Source organism: Mus musculus, chromosome 1, assembly GCF_000001635.26.
Source record: "Mus musculus strain C57BL/6J chromosome 1, GRCm38.p6 C57BL/6J".
NCBI classification, from domain to species: Eukaryota; Metazoa; Chordata; class Mammalia; order Rodentia; family Muridae; genus Mus; species Mus musculus.
In genome coordinates, this window is record NC_000067.6 from 188,674,557 (window position 1) to 188,691,522 (window position 16,966).

The 16,966-nt window shown below is 42.7% G+C and overlaps 1 protein-coding gene across 2 annotated transcripts in view; it reads left to right on the forward strand.

The window, feature by feature from the left end:
• Ush2a (usherin) overlaps positions 1-16,966 on the forward strand; it is a 702,660-nt gene that overhangs the window by 411,719 nt on the left and 273,975 nt on the right. For both annotated transcript variants that reach the window (NM_021408.3, XM_017319869.1), the window contains one exon: positions 3,694-3,873. In NM_021408.3, the coding sequence (NP_067383.3) occupies positions 3,694-3,873 (180 nt within the window). The remainder of the gene's footprint in view (positions 1-3,693; positions 3,874-16,966) is intronic.

Consider the following 16,966-nt stretch of genomic DNA (forward strand, 5'->3'; position numbering starts at 1 on the left):
TTGACTTCTTCTTGTCCTTTGCACACACATGCATATAGCAGCACAGAGAATACACATACACATAAAATAATAGCAATAATAATATGTCACTTCTAAGATCTATATAAAACTTGTCCCCTCCTTGTGATGTAATATGCCTGTTTCCACTCCTTGAACCAGGAAGGGGAGGAGAAAAAAAAACACCAAGTCAGAAATCGTGACGTTACTGTCATCATAGCTACCACGATGATAGCCTATAACTCACTTTGAAGTTCTTTCATGCATACATTAAAATTTCTCATACAGCAGTTGTATTAGACTTTGTAGCTTTCAAAGATAGATCTTGTTTATATATCAACTGTGTGTGTGTGAGTGATATGTTTATATACTATAGTCTTTCTTTATATAGCTAATTTACTAACGGAATAAACATTTTATAGCCTACATCCAGAGTCAAAAGCTTTTTTTTTTTTTTAGATAGGAAGCCACGTGTGGTCCTGCTACTTTTAGAAGCGGAGGAAATGAACTGTGATCATTGCCCTAAGATTGCCCTAATTGTTGGGGCCAGAGCAAGTGTTTCAGAAGTTGAGAGCACTGACTGCTCTTACATAGGACCCAGGTTTGGTTCCCATTTCCCACTTAGTGGGTCACAACTATCTATAACTCCAGGCATCAGACTCTGGGCATCAGACACACACATGGTGCACAAACATAAATACAAGTAGAGCACTCATACACATAAAATAAATACATCTTTAAAAATAGCATCACTACAGACAACTAACTCAGCTGGTGGCTCTCAGATTTCACAGAGTCGATGAATCAACACATCCGGTGATTTCTGCTTCCTGTACTGATCTCCTCACTCAGTAGGTTTGCATGGAACTCAGTCATGCACATATTTATGAAATGGCCCTAAGTGACTCCAAAGTGGATAAACCATGGATTACTGCTAAAAACAGCCCATTCTACAAAGACTCTGGCTCTCCCGGCTACTCTTGAAGTCGAGTACCTTGTGTTAAGCTAGAGCAGTGTGGATCAGAGAGGCTCTGTTAAACATTGCAACACTGGGGTTCAGAGTACAGCAAACACTGGTTCCCAAACCCAGAAATGTACCGGGACCCACACTCCCACGGTCACTCCCATGGCGCCTGGGTCGCCCAAGGCAGAGCCAACAGGAAGGGAGAACTGTGGTGGACTGCTTATCACTTCAGGCTTCCTGGCTTAGTTTTTGAGACCGAACAAAGCAGACCCACAGGTAACCATGTACAGGCAGAGGAAGACGCTAAAGCACGGCTCAGTCCAGAGGTGCAACGCTGGGCTGTGCATTTTAACAACGGGCTCCCTTTATCTGGGAGCCCAGAGTCATGAAGGTGAAAGAGAAAGGGAAGCGTGGGGTGGAGGGATGAAGAAGGTACTCTCATCTGTAGATCCACATCGGGTTTTGAACCGAGGATTTTTGAGCTCTGGATAGTGGGAATCCTGGCCTTCACTCTCGGTTCTCTGAACTGAACCATGCGTTTGTGAAGGCACGAGGGAAGGTCGTACTCACTCCGCTACGTGGCTCCTGAAGAGACACGTGTGCGATTTTTTTTTTTGAGCTGAGCAAAATGGTTATATAATTGCTTCCTTCTCATAATTATTGAGTAATTATATACTTCTTATAATTACTCAGTAATCATTGTTCTATAGCTAGAAACTAACGTTACAACTAATTGTATAATTACCATGTATTAATGTTGTTATATGGCAAACTTAGAGTAAAGTGGTACTTAATATATTTCTCTCTGCCATGCCATTTTCAAAGCTCCTGACAGGGTCTCTTTTACAGCTCAAAAAATTGCTTTCAATACAAATAAACAAACCTAACACAAGGAGTATACCTTCTCCGGTGTTTTGAGCATAGATGCTTACTCTTGTGTTCACACCTGGCTAGAAATAGGTAAAATTATGCTCTTGTGGCATACTTGTAGAATTTTGTCGATGTTTTACAATTCTCAATCTTTTATTCGATGTGCAAATTACGCAACTTCCTTGCCAGATGAGCATCTGTCTGGGTCTCAGTAGGATAAGGTGACCTTTTTGGAATTTTACAGCTGAGCTTGTGACAACAGCAGTCTTCATTTTGGCCATTAGTAAAATTGCTTCCAAGGAGCTGGGCGTCCTGGGACCTGAAAATGTCCTAATGCTGACCATGAGATCGTCCTGAGACAATGACCAGACAGGACCTGCATGCCCTTTTAGCAGACTTCTCGGGTACAGGGCTCACACTTTATGCTTTTGAGGAGTCATCTTGTCTCCTTGCATACATTTGGCATTCAGCACTGTTCAATCGAGCCACATAGCCACGAAGAACCTCAGAAGGCTCAAATGACACAATTCAGAAGGAAAGACAAACAAAGTGAAAAATTTAGAACTCTGTGATCACTGCATTGCATATATGGCAGGATAGAGTTCCTATTTCCATCTCAGTCTCGGTGCCCCTCCATAAACTTAGAATACTTCTTTATTGAAAATAAATAGCAACTACATTTCCCAGCGCTCTGGTCCATCAACAGTGTTATTCTCTCTGGAATAACCATCCCTTTGGTTGTACCAATTTCAAGACCAAACTGACAAGTTATTGTGTGGTCTTCAGGATTTCTTGTGGCCACAGAGGACACTTAACTGTGCATTCACTGTCACAATAAAGATTTTTAGCTACTTCCTTCAGCTAAAAATTATTATAAATATTTATAAATAACTTTAAAGATATTTTTTGTATTTGCTTAATCTTACCTGTCCCACCAATGTTACATGAAATGGCTACACCCTAAGCAGATATCAGACTCTTGTTAGTCTTAGAATTTGGAATATTATCTGGTAGAATAAAAATGACGTGATAAGGTGAGATTTGTGTTGGAACAACACTAGATTTTAATTGAACGACAACAGATTTTGATGATTAGCACAGAGTTAATAGCCACTGAGGAAACAGGATGTCAGGTACTTACATTTTAAGCACATGCCAGTTTTCTTGTATTTCTCTTATAGGTGCAAATTGTACAGATTACATTTGTGTTGCAGGTGTGAATTGTATGGATTACACCTGTCTTGTGAGTGTGAGTTGTACGGATTACATTTGTCTGGTGGGTAAAAATTGAATGGATTATATTTGTCTTGCGAGTGTGAATTTGTGTGGATTATATAGCAAAACAGAAGCAGCAACCAGTATTGTCACCTCGTTGTAATGAGAGAGCTGGGTAGATTTGTTCACAGGCAGTTAATCAGACTATATACATTGATGAGCCACATAGACAGAATATGTGCTATTATACACATTATTCTCGGAAGCCCCAAAACACCAAATAACAGGCAGATTTGAGCAGATATTTTATGTTGGGTGCAGGAAAAAAAAAGATCTCGGCTGACTTTCATGGTGATACTGTATGGCAATCACCCACCTCAAGCTCAGAGATAAAAGCTCAGTACTCACAAACATTGGGCATCTCAGGAGAAGACGCGTGACCAAAAAAGCTAAGCACAGGTTCTAAGCCTGGGTCTCTCCAACAGTCAGCAGGCATTCTTTCCTTTGCACTTTGGCCAAGACCTGTGAGAATATATTTTTATAAATGTTTTATATGTGGCCATTTCATGAAACATGAAACCAACCCCAGAAAATACTCAGGCAACTGCAGAAGAAATCCATTAAGTGTAATTTTCCTCTTCAATCAGCAGGTGACAACTACACCCTTCTCAGTGGTACAAAAACTATCCGCGGCATCGAAGGAAGCCGGCTCTGGGTGCTGGTGGACGGACTGGTTCCTTGCTCACACTACATGGTACAAGTGAATGCTTCTAACAGCAGAGGGAGCGTGCTCAGTGACCCTGTTTCCGTTGAAATGCCTCCCGGGGGTGAGTCTGTGAAGTCTGTGGTTGGCTTTCTGGTTTTAAACAGGAGGACCAAGAATAGAGTGGCAAGTGAGCTCTGTCTTTTAGAATTGAAGGGCTCTGCTGTAGTTTTGCATGTTCAGGACATTTTCTTTTCTGAAAACTCCTTATTGATTAATGGGTCTTGTTTGTTTGTTTGTTTGTACTTTGTGTGTATCTGTATACACAGATATCTCAGATGTCCATATCTTAAAAACATTAGTAAATGTTTTATTTGTTGTTTCTTTTTGTTTGTTTTTCTCATTTCTTCAATTTGCTGCATTTTGCCAAACCCTTTCAATGTTGGCAGTATATATGGAAGAGACAGGAGCACCAGTACTCGGGGTTTACTGGAGAATTGTGAAAAGGTGCAACCCCTTTGCAGAACATATTGACAGTATCGGTTTTTATTATAGGTCCTCTTGTAAAGGGCAGAATGTAGCTTTTACAGTCAGACTCTCATTCACACGCAGCATAAACACTTCATCCCATCAAACACTCCTCCCCCCATTCCTGTGTGAAATCCAATGCATTCTGGGTATGTTCATTTTAAATATTTCTATCCAAAATTGGTATAGTTTGGAACAACCATAGTTATTGATCTTAGATATGCAGTCAGCTCCATCTTATACCCTAAATACTTGTGAGGTCTTAGGGCTAAGAAGAAATCTCCTCCCCTCCCCCCACACCTCAGTTTGATATTCATAGATCCTGAATAGAATGCACATTCCAAGTAAGAGACATTCAGCTTGGGAATGTGGGCTTTCAGAAAATACTTCAGCAGAATGACCAAGGCGATCTCATATCTGCCCTGCAGCCTAACTTCCTGGCGTTGAAGAACCTTAACTAACTATATGTTCCTTTTACGGCGTGCACTCCGACTTAGATCATTCTCAGCTTATGGCAAAGGAGCTCATTTCATACATTGTCCATGGGGCAGTTGGGCCTATATGATCTAACAAGTTCTTTTCTGTATGTGATAATCACTCGGTTGTGATAGTGCATGCTTATTGGTCACAAAGTACACACACATGCTTGTGTTTGTGAATACAAGGATCAACAGAAATAGTAGAAATAAGTCATTGCTTTATGAGGTGTGTGGCAGAGCTGAGACCCACTGTGAACTGAGGCTCTCCGGTGGTTTGTACCATCCAGGATCAGCGCAACCACTGAAAGGGGGTGCCCAGAGGTCCAGATCTGGGAGGTGACCCTTCACCCAAAGAGGAAGTGGTGTCTGTGGGGACAGATCATCTTTTACTTCTTTATTGCCACCACCAAGACTTTCTTTCTCCCATCGTTAGGTTGTTGTTGATCACAATTAGGAAACTTATTGCTTCAAAATGATCTCTTTTATGACCTTGTGGCAGTTTAAAGGTGACACCTCATTGATTAAATAGGTTTTAGTTCATGCTTCCTTTTACTTAATGAGCTGAAAACGGATTATCATGATTTACACATAAAAATCACGCCGAAAAGCATGTGGCATTCAGTAGAATATGTGTGTTTAAGTAGAATTAAATTAGTGCTGAGAGTTATTAAAGAAGTCTTGCATGCCTTCCAGTGAGCCCTGCTTCATACGGAAATGGGCAGTAAATGAAGCAGCAGGCAGGAGGGAGCCAACTGGCAGAGACGCTTCTGTGCAGTCCCTGATTTCCAGTCCTGTTTGCTGGGTACAGCCACTGGGTACAGCCACTGTCGGGCCTTTGCTTTCGGTGGTCCATCTCTATGGTGATACTGAGTTTTCAATGTCTTTCTATGCTGGGTAATGTGAGGTTTGAAACAAAGTAGCCTGAGCTATGGCTTCTTTTCAGACACATGAAAAAAGTCTCAATAGAGAAAGTTTGGGGGTTGGGAGGATGCTGATGGTTTTCCTTTACCTAGTGGTTGCTGTACCAAATGTGACCTGGTGGGCAGGGCTGGAGCGGTGGCTCAGCACGGGCGAGTGCTTAGTGCAGAACCCAGAGGACCTGTGTTTGAATGGTCAGCTCCCATGTAAAAGCTGGGCATGACCGCATGCCTGAAACCCCAGTACCTGCCTGGGTGTAGAATGTGAGGCAGTAGCTACTTCTAACTGACCACTCACCAGAGTACAAAAGAGTCAGATCAAGGCTCAGCAAACCCTCTGACTCAGGGAAAGAAAGGGGAGAAGGTTGTAGCAAGATACCAATGTCCTCTTCTTGTCTCCACACAAGCACATGCACACTAAAGCCCTTTCAAAGCAGATATATACATACACACCACACACTCACATGCACATGCACTCATACACATGTACATATACATACCACACACACCACACACACACCACATACACCACACACACCATGCACATTACACACCACACACACATACACACACACATACACACCATACACACACCACACACACATACACACATATACCATACACACACACACACATCATACATAGACAATACACATATACCACACACACACCACACACACACAGATGGTACACATATACCACACACATACACCACACACATACCATACACACTAAAAAACACACATACTATACACACACCACACATACCATATACCACACACACACATATACCACACACACCACATACCACACACACACAGACAATACACATATACCACACACATACCCCCACACACACACCTACATGAATAAATTCACCTATTTCATCAGTTCATCAGCATGCTATCTCTTGCCAACCTAGTCTGAGATTCAGTCCACATCCCAGAATACGCTCACATGTATTGAAGTCATCTGTTTAATTTGACCATCACAGTTTCTGCCGATAAGATCCTACATAGCAGGGACTGGTCCCTGTTCATTTTTATCTTCAGTGCCTAAATCAGACTTGGCACAAGGTAGGTGTGTGATGAATAATTGGTGAGAGCATGAATAAGTTGGTCAGGTCAGCTTAACGAGGGGTTGAGGACGTGGCTCACAGGGAACCTGCTTGTTATGCTGCGTGAAGGCCTGAATTCAGATCCCCAGCAAGCACACAGACTGGTCCACATAGCTTTCAATGCCTGTCACCCAGAACTGGAGGGGACTAAGACCAGAGGATTGTTTTAGATGGTTTGCCATCAGGCAGCCTAACTAGAACAGCTAACTGCAGTTCCATCAGAGACCTGATATCCTCCTCTAGCATGCTCTTGTGTATATGTATATGCATCTGCACACACATATGCTTATTATACTGCATGCACAAACTTAAATAAATAGCTTAATAACCCTTAAGCTATTGGGTTATCATTCCTAAGTTTCTTGCAGACCCAGTTTCTACCTGAGGACCTTTATGTGATAGTCATTGCCAAAGCTGTGCCCGCCTCCATGCACGCAGCTGTGACCTCCTCTGTGCATATCTGTGACCTCTTCTGTGAACAGCTGTGACCTCCTCAGTGTACAGCTGTGACCTACTCTGTGCATATCTGTGACCTCTTCTGTGAACAGCTGTGACCTCCTCTGTGCACAGCTGTGACCTCCTCAGTGTACAGCTGTGACCTACTCTGTGCACAGCTGTGACCTCCTCAGTGTACAACTGTGACCTACTCTGTGCACAGCTGTGACCTCCTCAGTGCACATCTGTGACCTATTCTGTGCACATCTGTGACCTCTTCTGTGAACAGCTGTGACCTCCTCCGTGCACAGCTGTGACCTCCTCCTTGCACAGCTGTGACCTCCTCTGTGCACAGCTGTGACCTCCTCAGTGTACAGCTGTGACATACTCTGTGCACAGCTGTTACTTCCTCAGTGCACAGCTGTGACCTCCTCCTTGCATGGCTGTGACCTCCTCAGTGCACAGCTGTGACCTCTTCTGTGAACAGCTGTGACCTCCTCTGTGCACAGCTGTGACCTCCTCTATGCACAGCTGTTACTTCCTCAGTGCACAGCTGTGACCTCCTCCTTGCACAGCTGTGACCTCCTCCTTGCACAGCTGTGACCTCCTCAGTGCACAGCTGTGACCTCTTCTGTGAACAGCTGTGACCTCCTCTATGCACAGCTGTTACTTCCTCAGTGCACAGCTGTGACCTCCTCCTTGCACAGCTGTGACCTCCTCCTTGCACAGCTGTGACCTCCTCTGTGCACAGCTTTCCAGTGGAGAAAGGCCATAGCCATGTAAATCTAGCTGCAGAGAATTAATGTAGGAAACAGCTCCACATTTCATGAGCTCAGTTACATTTTCTCCAATGAGTATAAGATGAATACACCTTAGCTTATGCAGGAATCTAGACAAAGATGACAAGGGCATGCAGTATGAAGAATTCTAAATGCCAGGCTGGAGAAATGGCTCCACACTTAAGAGTGCAAACCACTCTTTCAAAGAACCTTTCAGAGTTTCGTTCCTACCATGTATGTCAGGTGACTCACAACTACCTGTAAATCAAGGACCAAGGAATCTGATGTCCCTCTGCTGGACACACACACACACAATTTTCTCATTTCTTAGCTGATGCTGAAGAGGCATCTCTTCTGCTAGTATCCAACTCTCTTGTTGATGGGGAAATGATGGCTTGTGAGTGACAGGTACAAGTCTGGAGAGATGATTCAGTGAGTCAAGCACTTGTACAAGCATGAGGACCTGACTCAATCTCCAGAACCCGGTTCTACCGGGGATGAGACCTCACATGTAGAAAGGCAGCCCTGAGGAGCAGATCGACTAGCTAGCCTAGCTGAGTTAGAGGACTCCAGGTTCAGAGAGAGACCCTATCTCCAGACACCAAGAGGAATAATCAAGGAAGACTCCTGGTGTCGACCTCTGGCTTCCACATGTACATGGACACACGTGCTGACACATGAACAGAGACACACATGCACAAAAGAGAAATCTGATGAACCCATGTTCTCTGAACTTAGGAATGGAAGACAGTGATTGCTATTGAGAGCTAAGTATATAGAGTAATGGTGCCAATAGCTAAAATACCCTTGTATGTAAGATGAAATAAGTTTTAGTATTTAGGATCTTTATGCAGTATGTCTTGCTTTCATCTGGCAAGCACAGTCCTAACCCCCTCCATGCACTCAGAATTCCAAAATCCTACACTCACTGCGTTTTGTATTATTTCTAAAACATAATACTCCTACTTGGGACTAAGATATTCTGGGAAATGAAAGATTGCTTTAACCCAAACTCTTGAATAGCATTATGGTCCAGGTTCAAGAGTTCTAGGCAAAGAGTTAAAAAAAATAAAAAAGGAATCCAAATGTTAATCCATAAATATGAAACCTCCCTGTGACCTTTACCCCACCAAGGTCTGGAGTTACTAATGGGGTTAGGATTTCAGCGCTTAATGGGGCTTGGTGCATCTGTGTTTTGTATGCATGGAATTCGGTGTTCAGTTTAATAAGTGGTTGACATTGGTGATGTCCCTTAATTTGCTTAAATCTAATTGGCTCTTTTATCAGTCAAACCTGTATGGATTGGCAATTGATCAGAAGGGGTCAGCCATGACTCTGCATGTAGTTAAATGGTGGAAGCGCCTGCTCAAGCCACGGCGGCTGGATAATAAGCAGAACAGGAGAAATGAGCTTCAGGAGGGAGGCCGGAGGAGCTCCCAAGTTTTGCGGGATCTTCAAGTTCAGAACAAAGGCATTATGGAGTGTATAAATTTTAAATACACTGCATTTTGCCTCCAGACTTAAGCCTTTTTTTTTTCCAGATGAGCTAGAATCTTGTCTGAAACTGTCTTTGTGACATCAAAGACCTACTCAGAAGGCAGAAAGAGACGGGAGAGGTATGAAAGGGCATAGTTTAAAATGATTACTGACACACTTCACACTGATGGGCAACAGCCAGGTTTTTTTTTTATGAATATTTCGTGGTTTTTGCAGAAGGAAATGCTTTCCTCTGTTTATGTAAATGGCTTCGACGTGAGCATGGAAGGAACTCGGGCCCTTCCGTGCTTCCAAACTCCATCCAGCTCTCTCTGGCAATGAACAATTGGTGATTTCAACCTTCGAATTGATTGGGATTACTACAACTTACAAGTGCCACAGAAATATAAGGCCTGGGAAGCCATTGTTTTCTGACATGTGTTCTCTGAAAACAGAAAAGAGAGACCTGGAAAGTGGCTACAAGTAGATCTGCCTCGAGAGTCTTTCCATAGCCCCTCCCCATCCTCACTACCTAACACGTGTGACAAAGCAGAATCCACAGTAAGGGTGGGGTTAGAGCCTATATCATAGAACCACAGACCGTGAAGTCATACAAACATGGATTTAAATGCACTTCTTTGACTAGCTGCCAGGGTAGCCGAGGGCAAATGCCCAGCATACCTGCACCTGACCCTCAGTTTTCACCTCCATGAATTGGGCTGGCTGAAGATTCCACCTGGTTGACTTCCACCTGATAGAACTATGTTTACTTGCATAGCTAGTGACCGTTCGCTGCTTGCTACCTGCACTGCTCTGTTATCCTGTGCAGGCTACAAATGTGGAGACTAGACATATAAAAAAGTTTCTATTAAGTCTCTCCTGCTCTTATTTTATTTTTTATCTCTTAAGGTTTATTTATTTTTATATGTATCCATGTCTTATTTGCAAATATATATGTGTATCCCATGCATGTCTCGTGCCAACAGAGATCAGAGGAAGGTATCAAATCCTATAGAACTGAAGTAATGGCTTGTTTGGGGCACCACATGGGTGCTCAGAACAGAACCAGGGTCCTCTGCAAAAGCACTACAGGCTCTTAATTGCTGAGTCATCTCTCCAGCCCATCTCTTTCCTGTTTCAACAGAATGGTATAGGGACCCAAACTTTTGAAAACACAATTCATTAAAGGAGATGCAAGAAAATTGCTCTTACCAGCAAAATTAATATGGACATTTTATTTTGGTATAAATATCAAGAAATCTAGATCAATGAAATCATGTTTAAAATGTGTATAACTCAGGGCCTGGTTGGGGGCGTGGGGGGAATGGCTGAGCAGGTGAAAGCACTTAGCTTCCCCAGCCTGACAACACAAGAGCAAACCTTGGAGCCTGTGTAAGAATCAGGACGCAGCAGAGCACATCTATGTCCCAGACCACCTTAGCAAGATGGGGGTGTAGACAGAAGAACCGGCCAGAAGCTCACATCATAGGCCAGCTAGCCTGGAGCACTAGCCTGCTCATGTGGTACAGAACCAGAAACAACAAGTGAGGCCCTGTCTCCAAATGTGGAAACAAAGAAGTGACTCCTGGGAACTGTCCTCTGACCAGCACACATGTGCCCACACAGTAAATAAATGAATGTGTTTATAACTCAGTCTTTGACGGAACAGTCTGTGTCCTTTTCATGTGTGGGTGATAGTTAAAAACTCTTTTAGTTATTTCTAAAACCCAGAACTCTTATTTCTTATTTCTGTTTAGTTCTGCCAGAAATATCCAACATTTATGAGCTATGAAGACAGGAGCAATGTTTGGTTTGTAAAATTTTGTAGCCCAAATGGCTGAGGTAAAGTATTTGTGGAACTGGTGAACAGCGGCACGTGCTGTGGTATTAGGGCGTGTACAACAGTCTTGAAAATTGTTTTGACTGTGTCTTTCACAAGGATAATCATTATTCAGGGTTTAAAATTAGATTGGAGCCATCCAAATTATTGGTCTTCCTCTTGTCAATTTTGTCTTTGCAGCATAGAACAAATAACATCAACTCTTGAAGTCATGAAGTCTCAGTATATCTAATTCTTTGTTTTAGCCACCGTTTGCAATGAGTTATTGCAACCAAGAGTTTAGACAGCTCATTGAGAAGAGCAGTTAAAACCCAGGACTTTATATGTAAAACAAAACAAAACAAAACAAAGGCAGGCTGAATATAGTTGAACTCAGAGCCTAAACATAATACACAGTACTGTGTACATAGCACTATCACATGTGGCTAAATATTTACCATAAGCTTTTATAGAGCCTAAATAGTTACTCAGAAGTTTTATAGAGAGCCATGTTACTTTCTTAGAGTGATAATTTGTCATTTATAAGTAAGTATCTCTATTGTAAAAGCTATGCCCTTAACATATAGTTTGTGACCCCCACTTTTTAAGCAAGGATCAGGAGAGTGGCTCAGCTGCTAAGAATACTTGCTGCTCTCTCGAGGCCTGAAGTGGGGTTTGTAGCCCCTGCCTGGAGTGGCACTCTACCACCTGTGACTCCTGCTCCAGGGAATGTAACACCTTCTTTTGTTTTCCATGGACACTGTACACACCTGTGTTTGCACATATGCACACGCGAACACGTGTGCGCCCGCGCGCGCACACACACACACACACACACACACACACGTGCACGCGCGCGTTAAAAAAATAAAAACAAAGTCTTTAAAAGGGAAACAAATATATACCGATAAATAAGATGAATTTGATTACAAGATTTTTTTTTCCTGTTTTTCAACCTGACACGGTTCTGACAGGATAGTTTGACTGAGTCCTAATCTTACATTGCATAAAACAATTAATTTTGTGGAAACAAATCTCTGCTCTCCTCATCATTTAGGTGATATTTAATTAAGTTATAATATGACACTGAGGAGCACAGCCAACATTAACACATTTGGTAAAATAAGACTGCCTCACCATGAATGTGGCCTTCTATTGGTGTGAGTGGAGTTTTACCTCTGAGCTCAAAGATAATTAAATATCCCTCTTCATGCATTGCAGAAGAAATGGGAAGCAGGTATTAATCAAAAAAATCAGTTAAGAAGGGGGAATGAGAAGAGTGCCTGCTATTTAAGAGAAGGAAGTGAGCCGACGGTGTGGGCAACACTCTTCTCAGAGCACCCACCCTCCAAGCGAGAGGGACAATTCCAGGAAGCTCTTAGCTCAAGCCATGGCTCTGCCTTAAAAGAAAAAGGATACTGTAGATATTTCTTTCAGTTGACCTGAGTCTGGGATTCTAAATGTAATTTGTTCACATGAACCTGTATTCTCCTTCACTCAAAAAAAATTGTGTGTGTTTGTTTATATTTATGTGGAAGGTTGTACTTGCAACAGCACATGGTCAGGGGACAACGGGAGAAGCAGTTCCCTCCATGCACCACGTAGTACCAGGAAGGAGTGCAGACAGTCGGGCCTGGTGGAAACAGATTTTACACACTCCCTTTCTTTGCCTTTTTAAAAAAATGATTGAGATTTTTTTTGTCTACATTTTAATTTCAACCTGAACCTCCTTCTAGGGCCTGGGAAGCAGACTGCAGGTCTGTCGCCCTCTAGACTACTTGGTTCATTTCACAGAGGCACAACAATGCGAGCCTAAGGTCTTGCAAGCCTGTCGGCCTTTCTTCATCATAGGATAACATGTGGCTTTAAAAAAATAATAACAATAAAACTAATAGTTTCCAAAAAGGTAGGATTTCCCGTTCCCTGCTCAAAGAGCTCCTCAGCGTGTGTTTGGTATCTCCTTTCTGATCCCCATCCATTCACCTTGAGTAATTTGCAAGATTTAAGTAGATGCTTAATGCATACAAAAATGCAGCTACTTACACATGCAAGGGACCACAGTGTGTCTTAAAAACTGGAAGAGTTTGAAGAGATGGAAATACAAATGTAAATGAAGTGGGAGTTATAATGAATGGGCCAGTACGGTATATTATGGTGTACAGAGGGTGGAAGGAAGGGTGAGATTCACTGCCTTTTGATAATATAAGAGCCTCAATGAAGATCTAGGATAGAGTTGATTGGTGTTCTCTAAAACAACACTCTCCCACATAAACAGATGGATCGTCCTTGCCTTCAGTATATTAAAAACCACACAATTTATATTACACCCGGTTCTTATGAATCTTTGGAATAGTTGTGCATAATGTTTTCCTTCTGTGTATATCTTCCAAATGTGCTGCCATTTTGTTTTGTTTTATTTTGTTTTTCCCCTTTCTGGAAAAAAAATCTCAACCCATGGACAGTAATAAAGTGTGTGAACTCAGCCAATAAAATGCATTTAAATTCTTAATAAAACAGTATGCTTTTCAAAACACACACTACCCCACCTAACTTTATTCATGTTCTCTCCTAAGTGTTTAACTAGAGTAGAGCCGTCATGGTGTTAGTGTCTGTCTTAAATATGTGCGCACATACTGTGACTAAATCCCTACCTTTGTCCTTCTGCAATGGATAGTTCCCAATGTGGTAGAGGTGGGTGTATGTCTATATATGTGTGCACACTCCATTGCACATTTATAAAATTAAGTGTCCTCAGCCAAAGAGAGGGATATATTTCCCGTTACAGTTTGTGAGGTTTTCTTTACTTTTTATGCTGATAGTCTTGACAGTGAACTTGCTGCTTATAAAAACACTTTAGAATAGGCACAAACTTCTGAGCCTTGGAGAAGAAGGAAGGGAACTTTGATGTGCACTTAGTAAGCACCCAACAAGCCTCCAGCCAAGAGCTGGTGGCCGTGCGCATTTGCATAGCACTCTCCTGTGGTTTACATAGACATACACGCCCCACACACACAATTAAGTACTATCTTTAGAGCATCCTGGGGCAAGGCAGAGAGACTGAAAAAAATAATTAAATGAAAATCTCATTTCTCCTGCTTTACCAAGGGAGAAATACGGGAGGTATTGCCTTTCCGAGTTTCATTGATATTAAAAATCATGTTTTTAAAAGGAAGAAGTACAATTCTCCTGTCTGCATTTCATCTTAGAAGAAAGGTTTATCTTTAACTTTAAGGTTTAAAAAAAATCATGTCGATGTGACGGCTTCACTGTTTAAATGCTACTTGAAATTTTATTTGAATTCTTAGAGTGCCCTGAAGAAATGTTGCCTTTATTTCTTAGAAAATAATATTATTCTTTTCTTTTCTTCTTAGTCTTCACAGAGCAATTCAATATCTGGCTTGCATAAAATCCTATGCGCATTTTCCCACCAGTAGACATATTCTTACAAACTGGGGCAATCCGTAATAAAGCTGAGACATTTCAAGGACTCATTCCCATTTCTTCATTAACAGCATAAATAGTCAAACATTCCCTTTCGTTAGCTCCATAGATGGGAAAAGACCACCCTGCCCCGAAGTTCCCAGAATACATTCCTAATGCAACGTAGACCAGAGTGGGCACTCCTTCCGACCACTGTGCTGTTCTGATTGCAAACTAATTGCTACAAAGGGAACTTCAGTGTGCAGGTGGCAGTTGTCCGACCAAAAAATTGAAAGCGTGGAGTGCAGTCTTTCCTAAGAGACGGGCTGACTGATGAGGGGAGCCACACCTGGTCCTCACACTTCACTGATTGCTTTGGGGGCTTTGCACTGACTTCCTTTCTTATTGTAATGGATGATGTCTTATCTTGCAGAATACAGATTCATGGGAAAGAGAAAAAAGTGGCTGAGCAGTGAGGGGTACAGAGAGGACTCAGGCTGGTATTCTCCTTCTGTCTCTCAGCAAATGCACATGTGCAGGGTCTCTAGGCGCAGGATACCCCTCCTGAGCTGTGACTCCCCTTTCTCCAGTTTCTAGTTATCCAAGGTCAACTGGGTTCTGAATTGTTAGTGGAAAGTTCCAGAACTAAACAATTAATGAGTTTTAAATTTCATGGTCTTCAGGAGCAGCATAATAAAAGCCTCATGCTGCCTCATGCCACCTTTGGGGCCCAGGGTTTTCATGAGGTATATTGTTCTCAGTTGCAGTTCTCTTATTACCAGATCAACTGACCCATTCTCATGGGACTTGTGTTCAAATCGCCCATATTTTATTCAAGGTACAAGGATCGGGGTTGCTGGCAATCAGGATATGCAGCATCAAATCGGTAATGTTCTTCCTTTAGGAGAAAAGGGAAGATATTATCAGCTTAAAGCGTAAAGAAAAAAAAGTTATGTGCTAAGATTACTGAAACCCATGCAAAGAATAACCAGACAATGAGGAAGACAAGAAATCCCTGCTGTTTTGCTTTGCACTCCCTGACCGCGTCCTCTTAGGCATTCGGCTTTGTGGAAGATGAAGGTACAGATAGCTACAGCATTGTTGTATAATTCCTGTAGTCCGTGGTTTTAGGTATCTCCTGGTGTGCCTTGGACCTGTTGCTCTCAGGAACAGCGGAGAAAGGGCAACAGTGTCATGTCTTTGGGGAATGATAGTGGCTGCTTGTTTTCCATTCTTGTGCAGGCTCTTCCTATGACTACCCAGATCTAGTTTCCTTCTCAGAATGATGAGGGGGAAGGATGGGTCCTCCCTGCCTCAGAACATGGTCTCCACTGCTTGTTTCTCGCTGGTCACATGCCCTTTCCCTCCCCATAGAGGCGTACCTTCAATCACAACCAGTGGATCCAGGGAGGGCAAGCGAAGGAGACATGACAGCCAGAACGAAGTGACCTCAGGCTGCAGCAAGAACAGACTCCCTGCAAGCTTCAGAGAGACAGCTCATTTTAATGCGGGTGGGGGAGCAAAGGCTATTTAAACCTTTGGGAAATGGGGATGGGATTTGAGGTGAGGGGACAGCATTGGCAGGGGCCAGGGTGCTGGGGATGCCTCCTTTGCATAAGGAGGAATTCCAGGTGCTACTGCATATTACCTTCTAGGGGGAGAGGAATCCTAACCTGGCTGCTAGGCTACATGACCTCTTCCAGTGGGCAAATAAGGGGGTACAGGGAGGCATGCAGGCCAGGCGTAGGGGAGCAATTGACTCCTGCCAATCTCAGGATGAGATTTCCCAGGTTTGATCCCATTCTTGCTCCAGACCTGTTCCCCCAGTCCCATGACTTTTCGTAAGCGATGTGTGCTTCATCAGAGCCATGAAAGCAGAGGGACTTGCCAGGCCACATGTTTAAACCTCAGATTGTATGAATGTCCAGCTATTGCCCTGGGAATAGTCTAAAAATGTAGCCAGCACTGGAGAAAACAGGGTGGGCCAGAGCAAAGAATATCTAATGATAGCAATCCTAAGTTAATACAACTGCTAAAACCCCCTTGAGTAAATTGGTCTCTGGTCATTTACACCAGCCATAAATTCCTAGAATAAACTGGTCTCTGGGTCACTTATAAGTTCCTATATAATGTATCCCTGACTCAAAGTTTATGAGAACTGCCTGACAACTTAACTGCTGTCTCTCTGCTTCTGTAAAATGCTGACTTGCTGCAAATGTCCACAGCTGCCTTTCTATATATGTCACA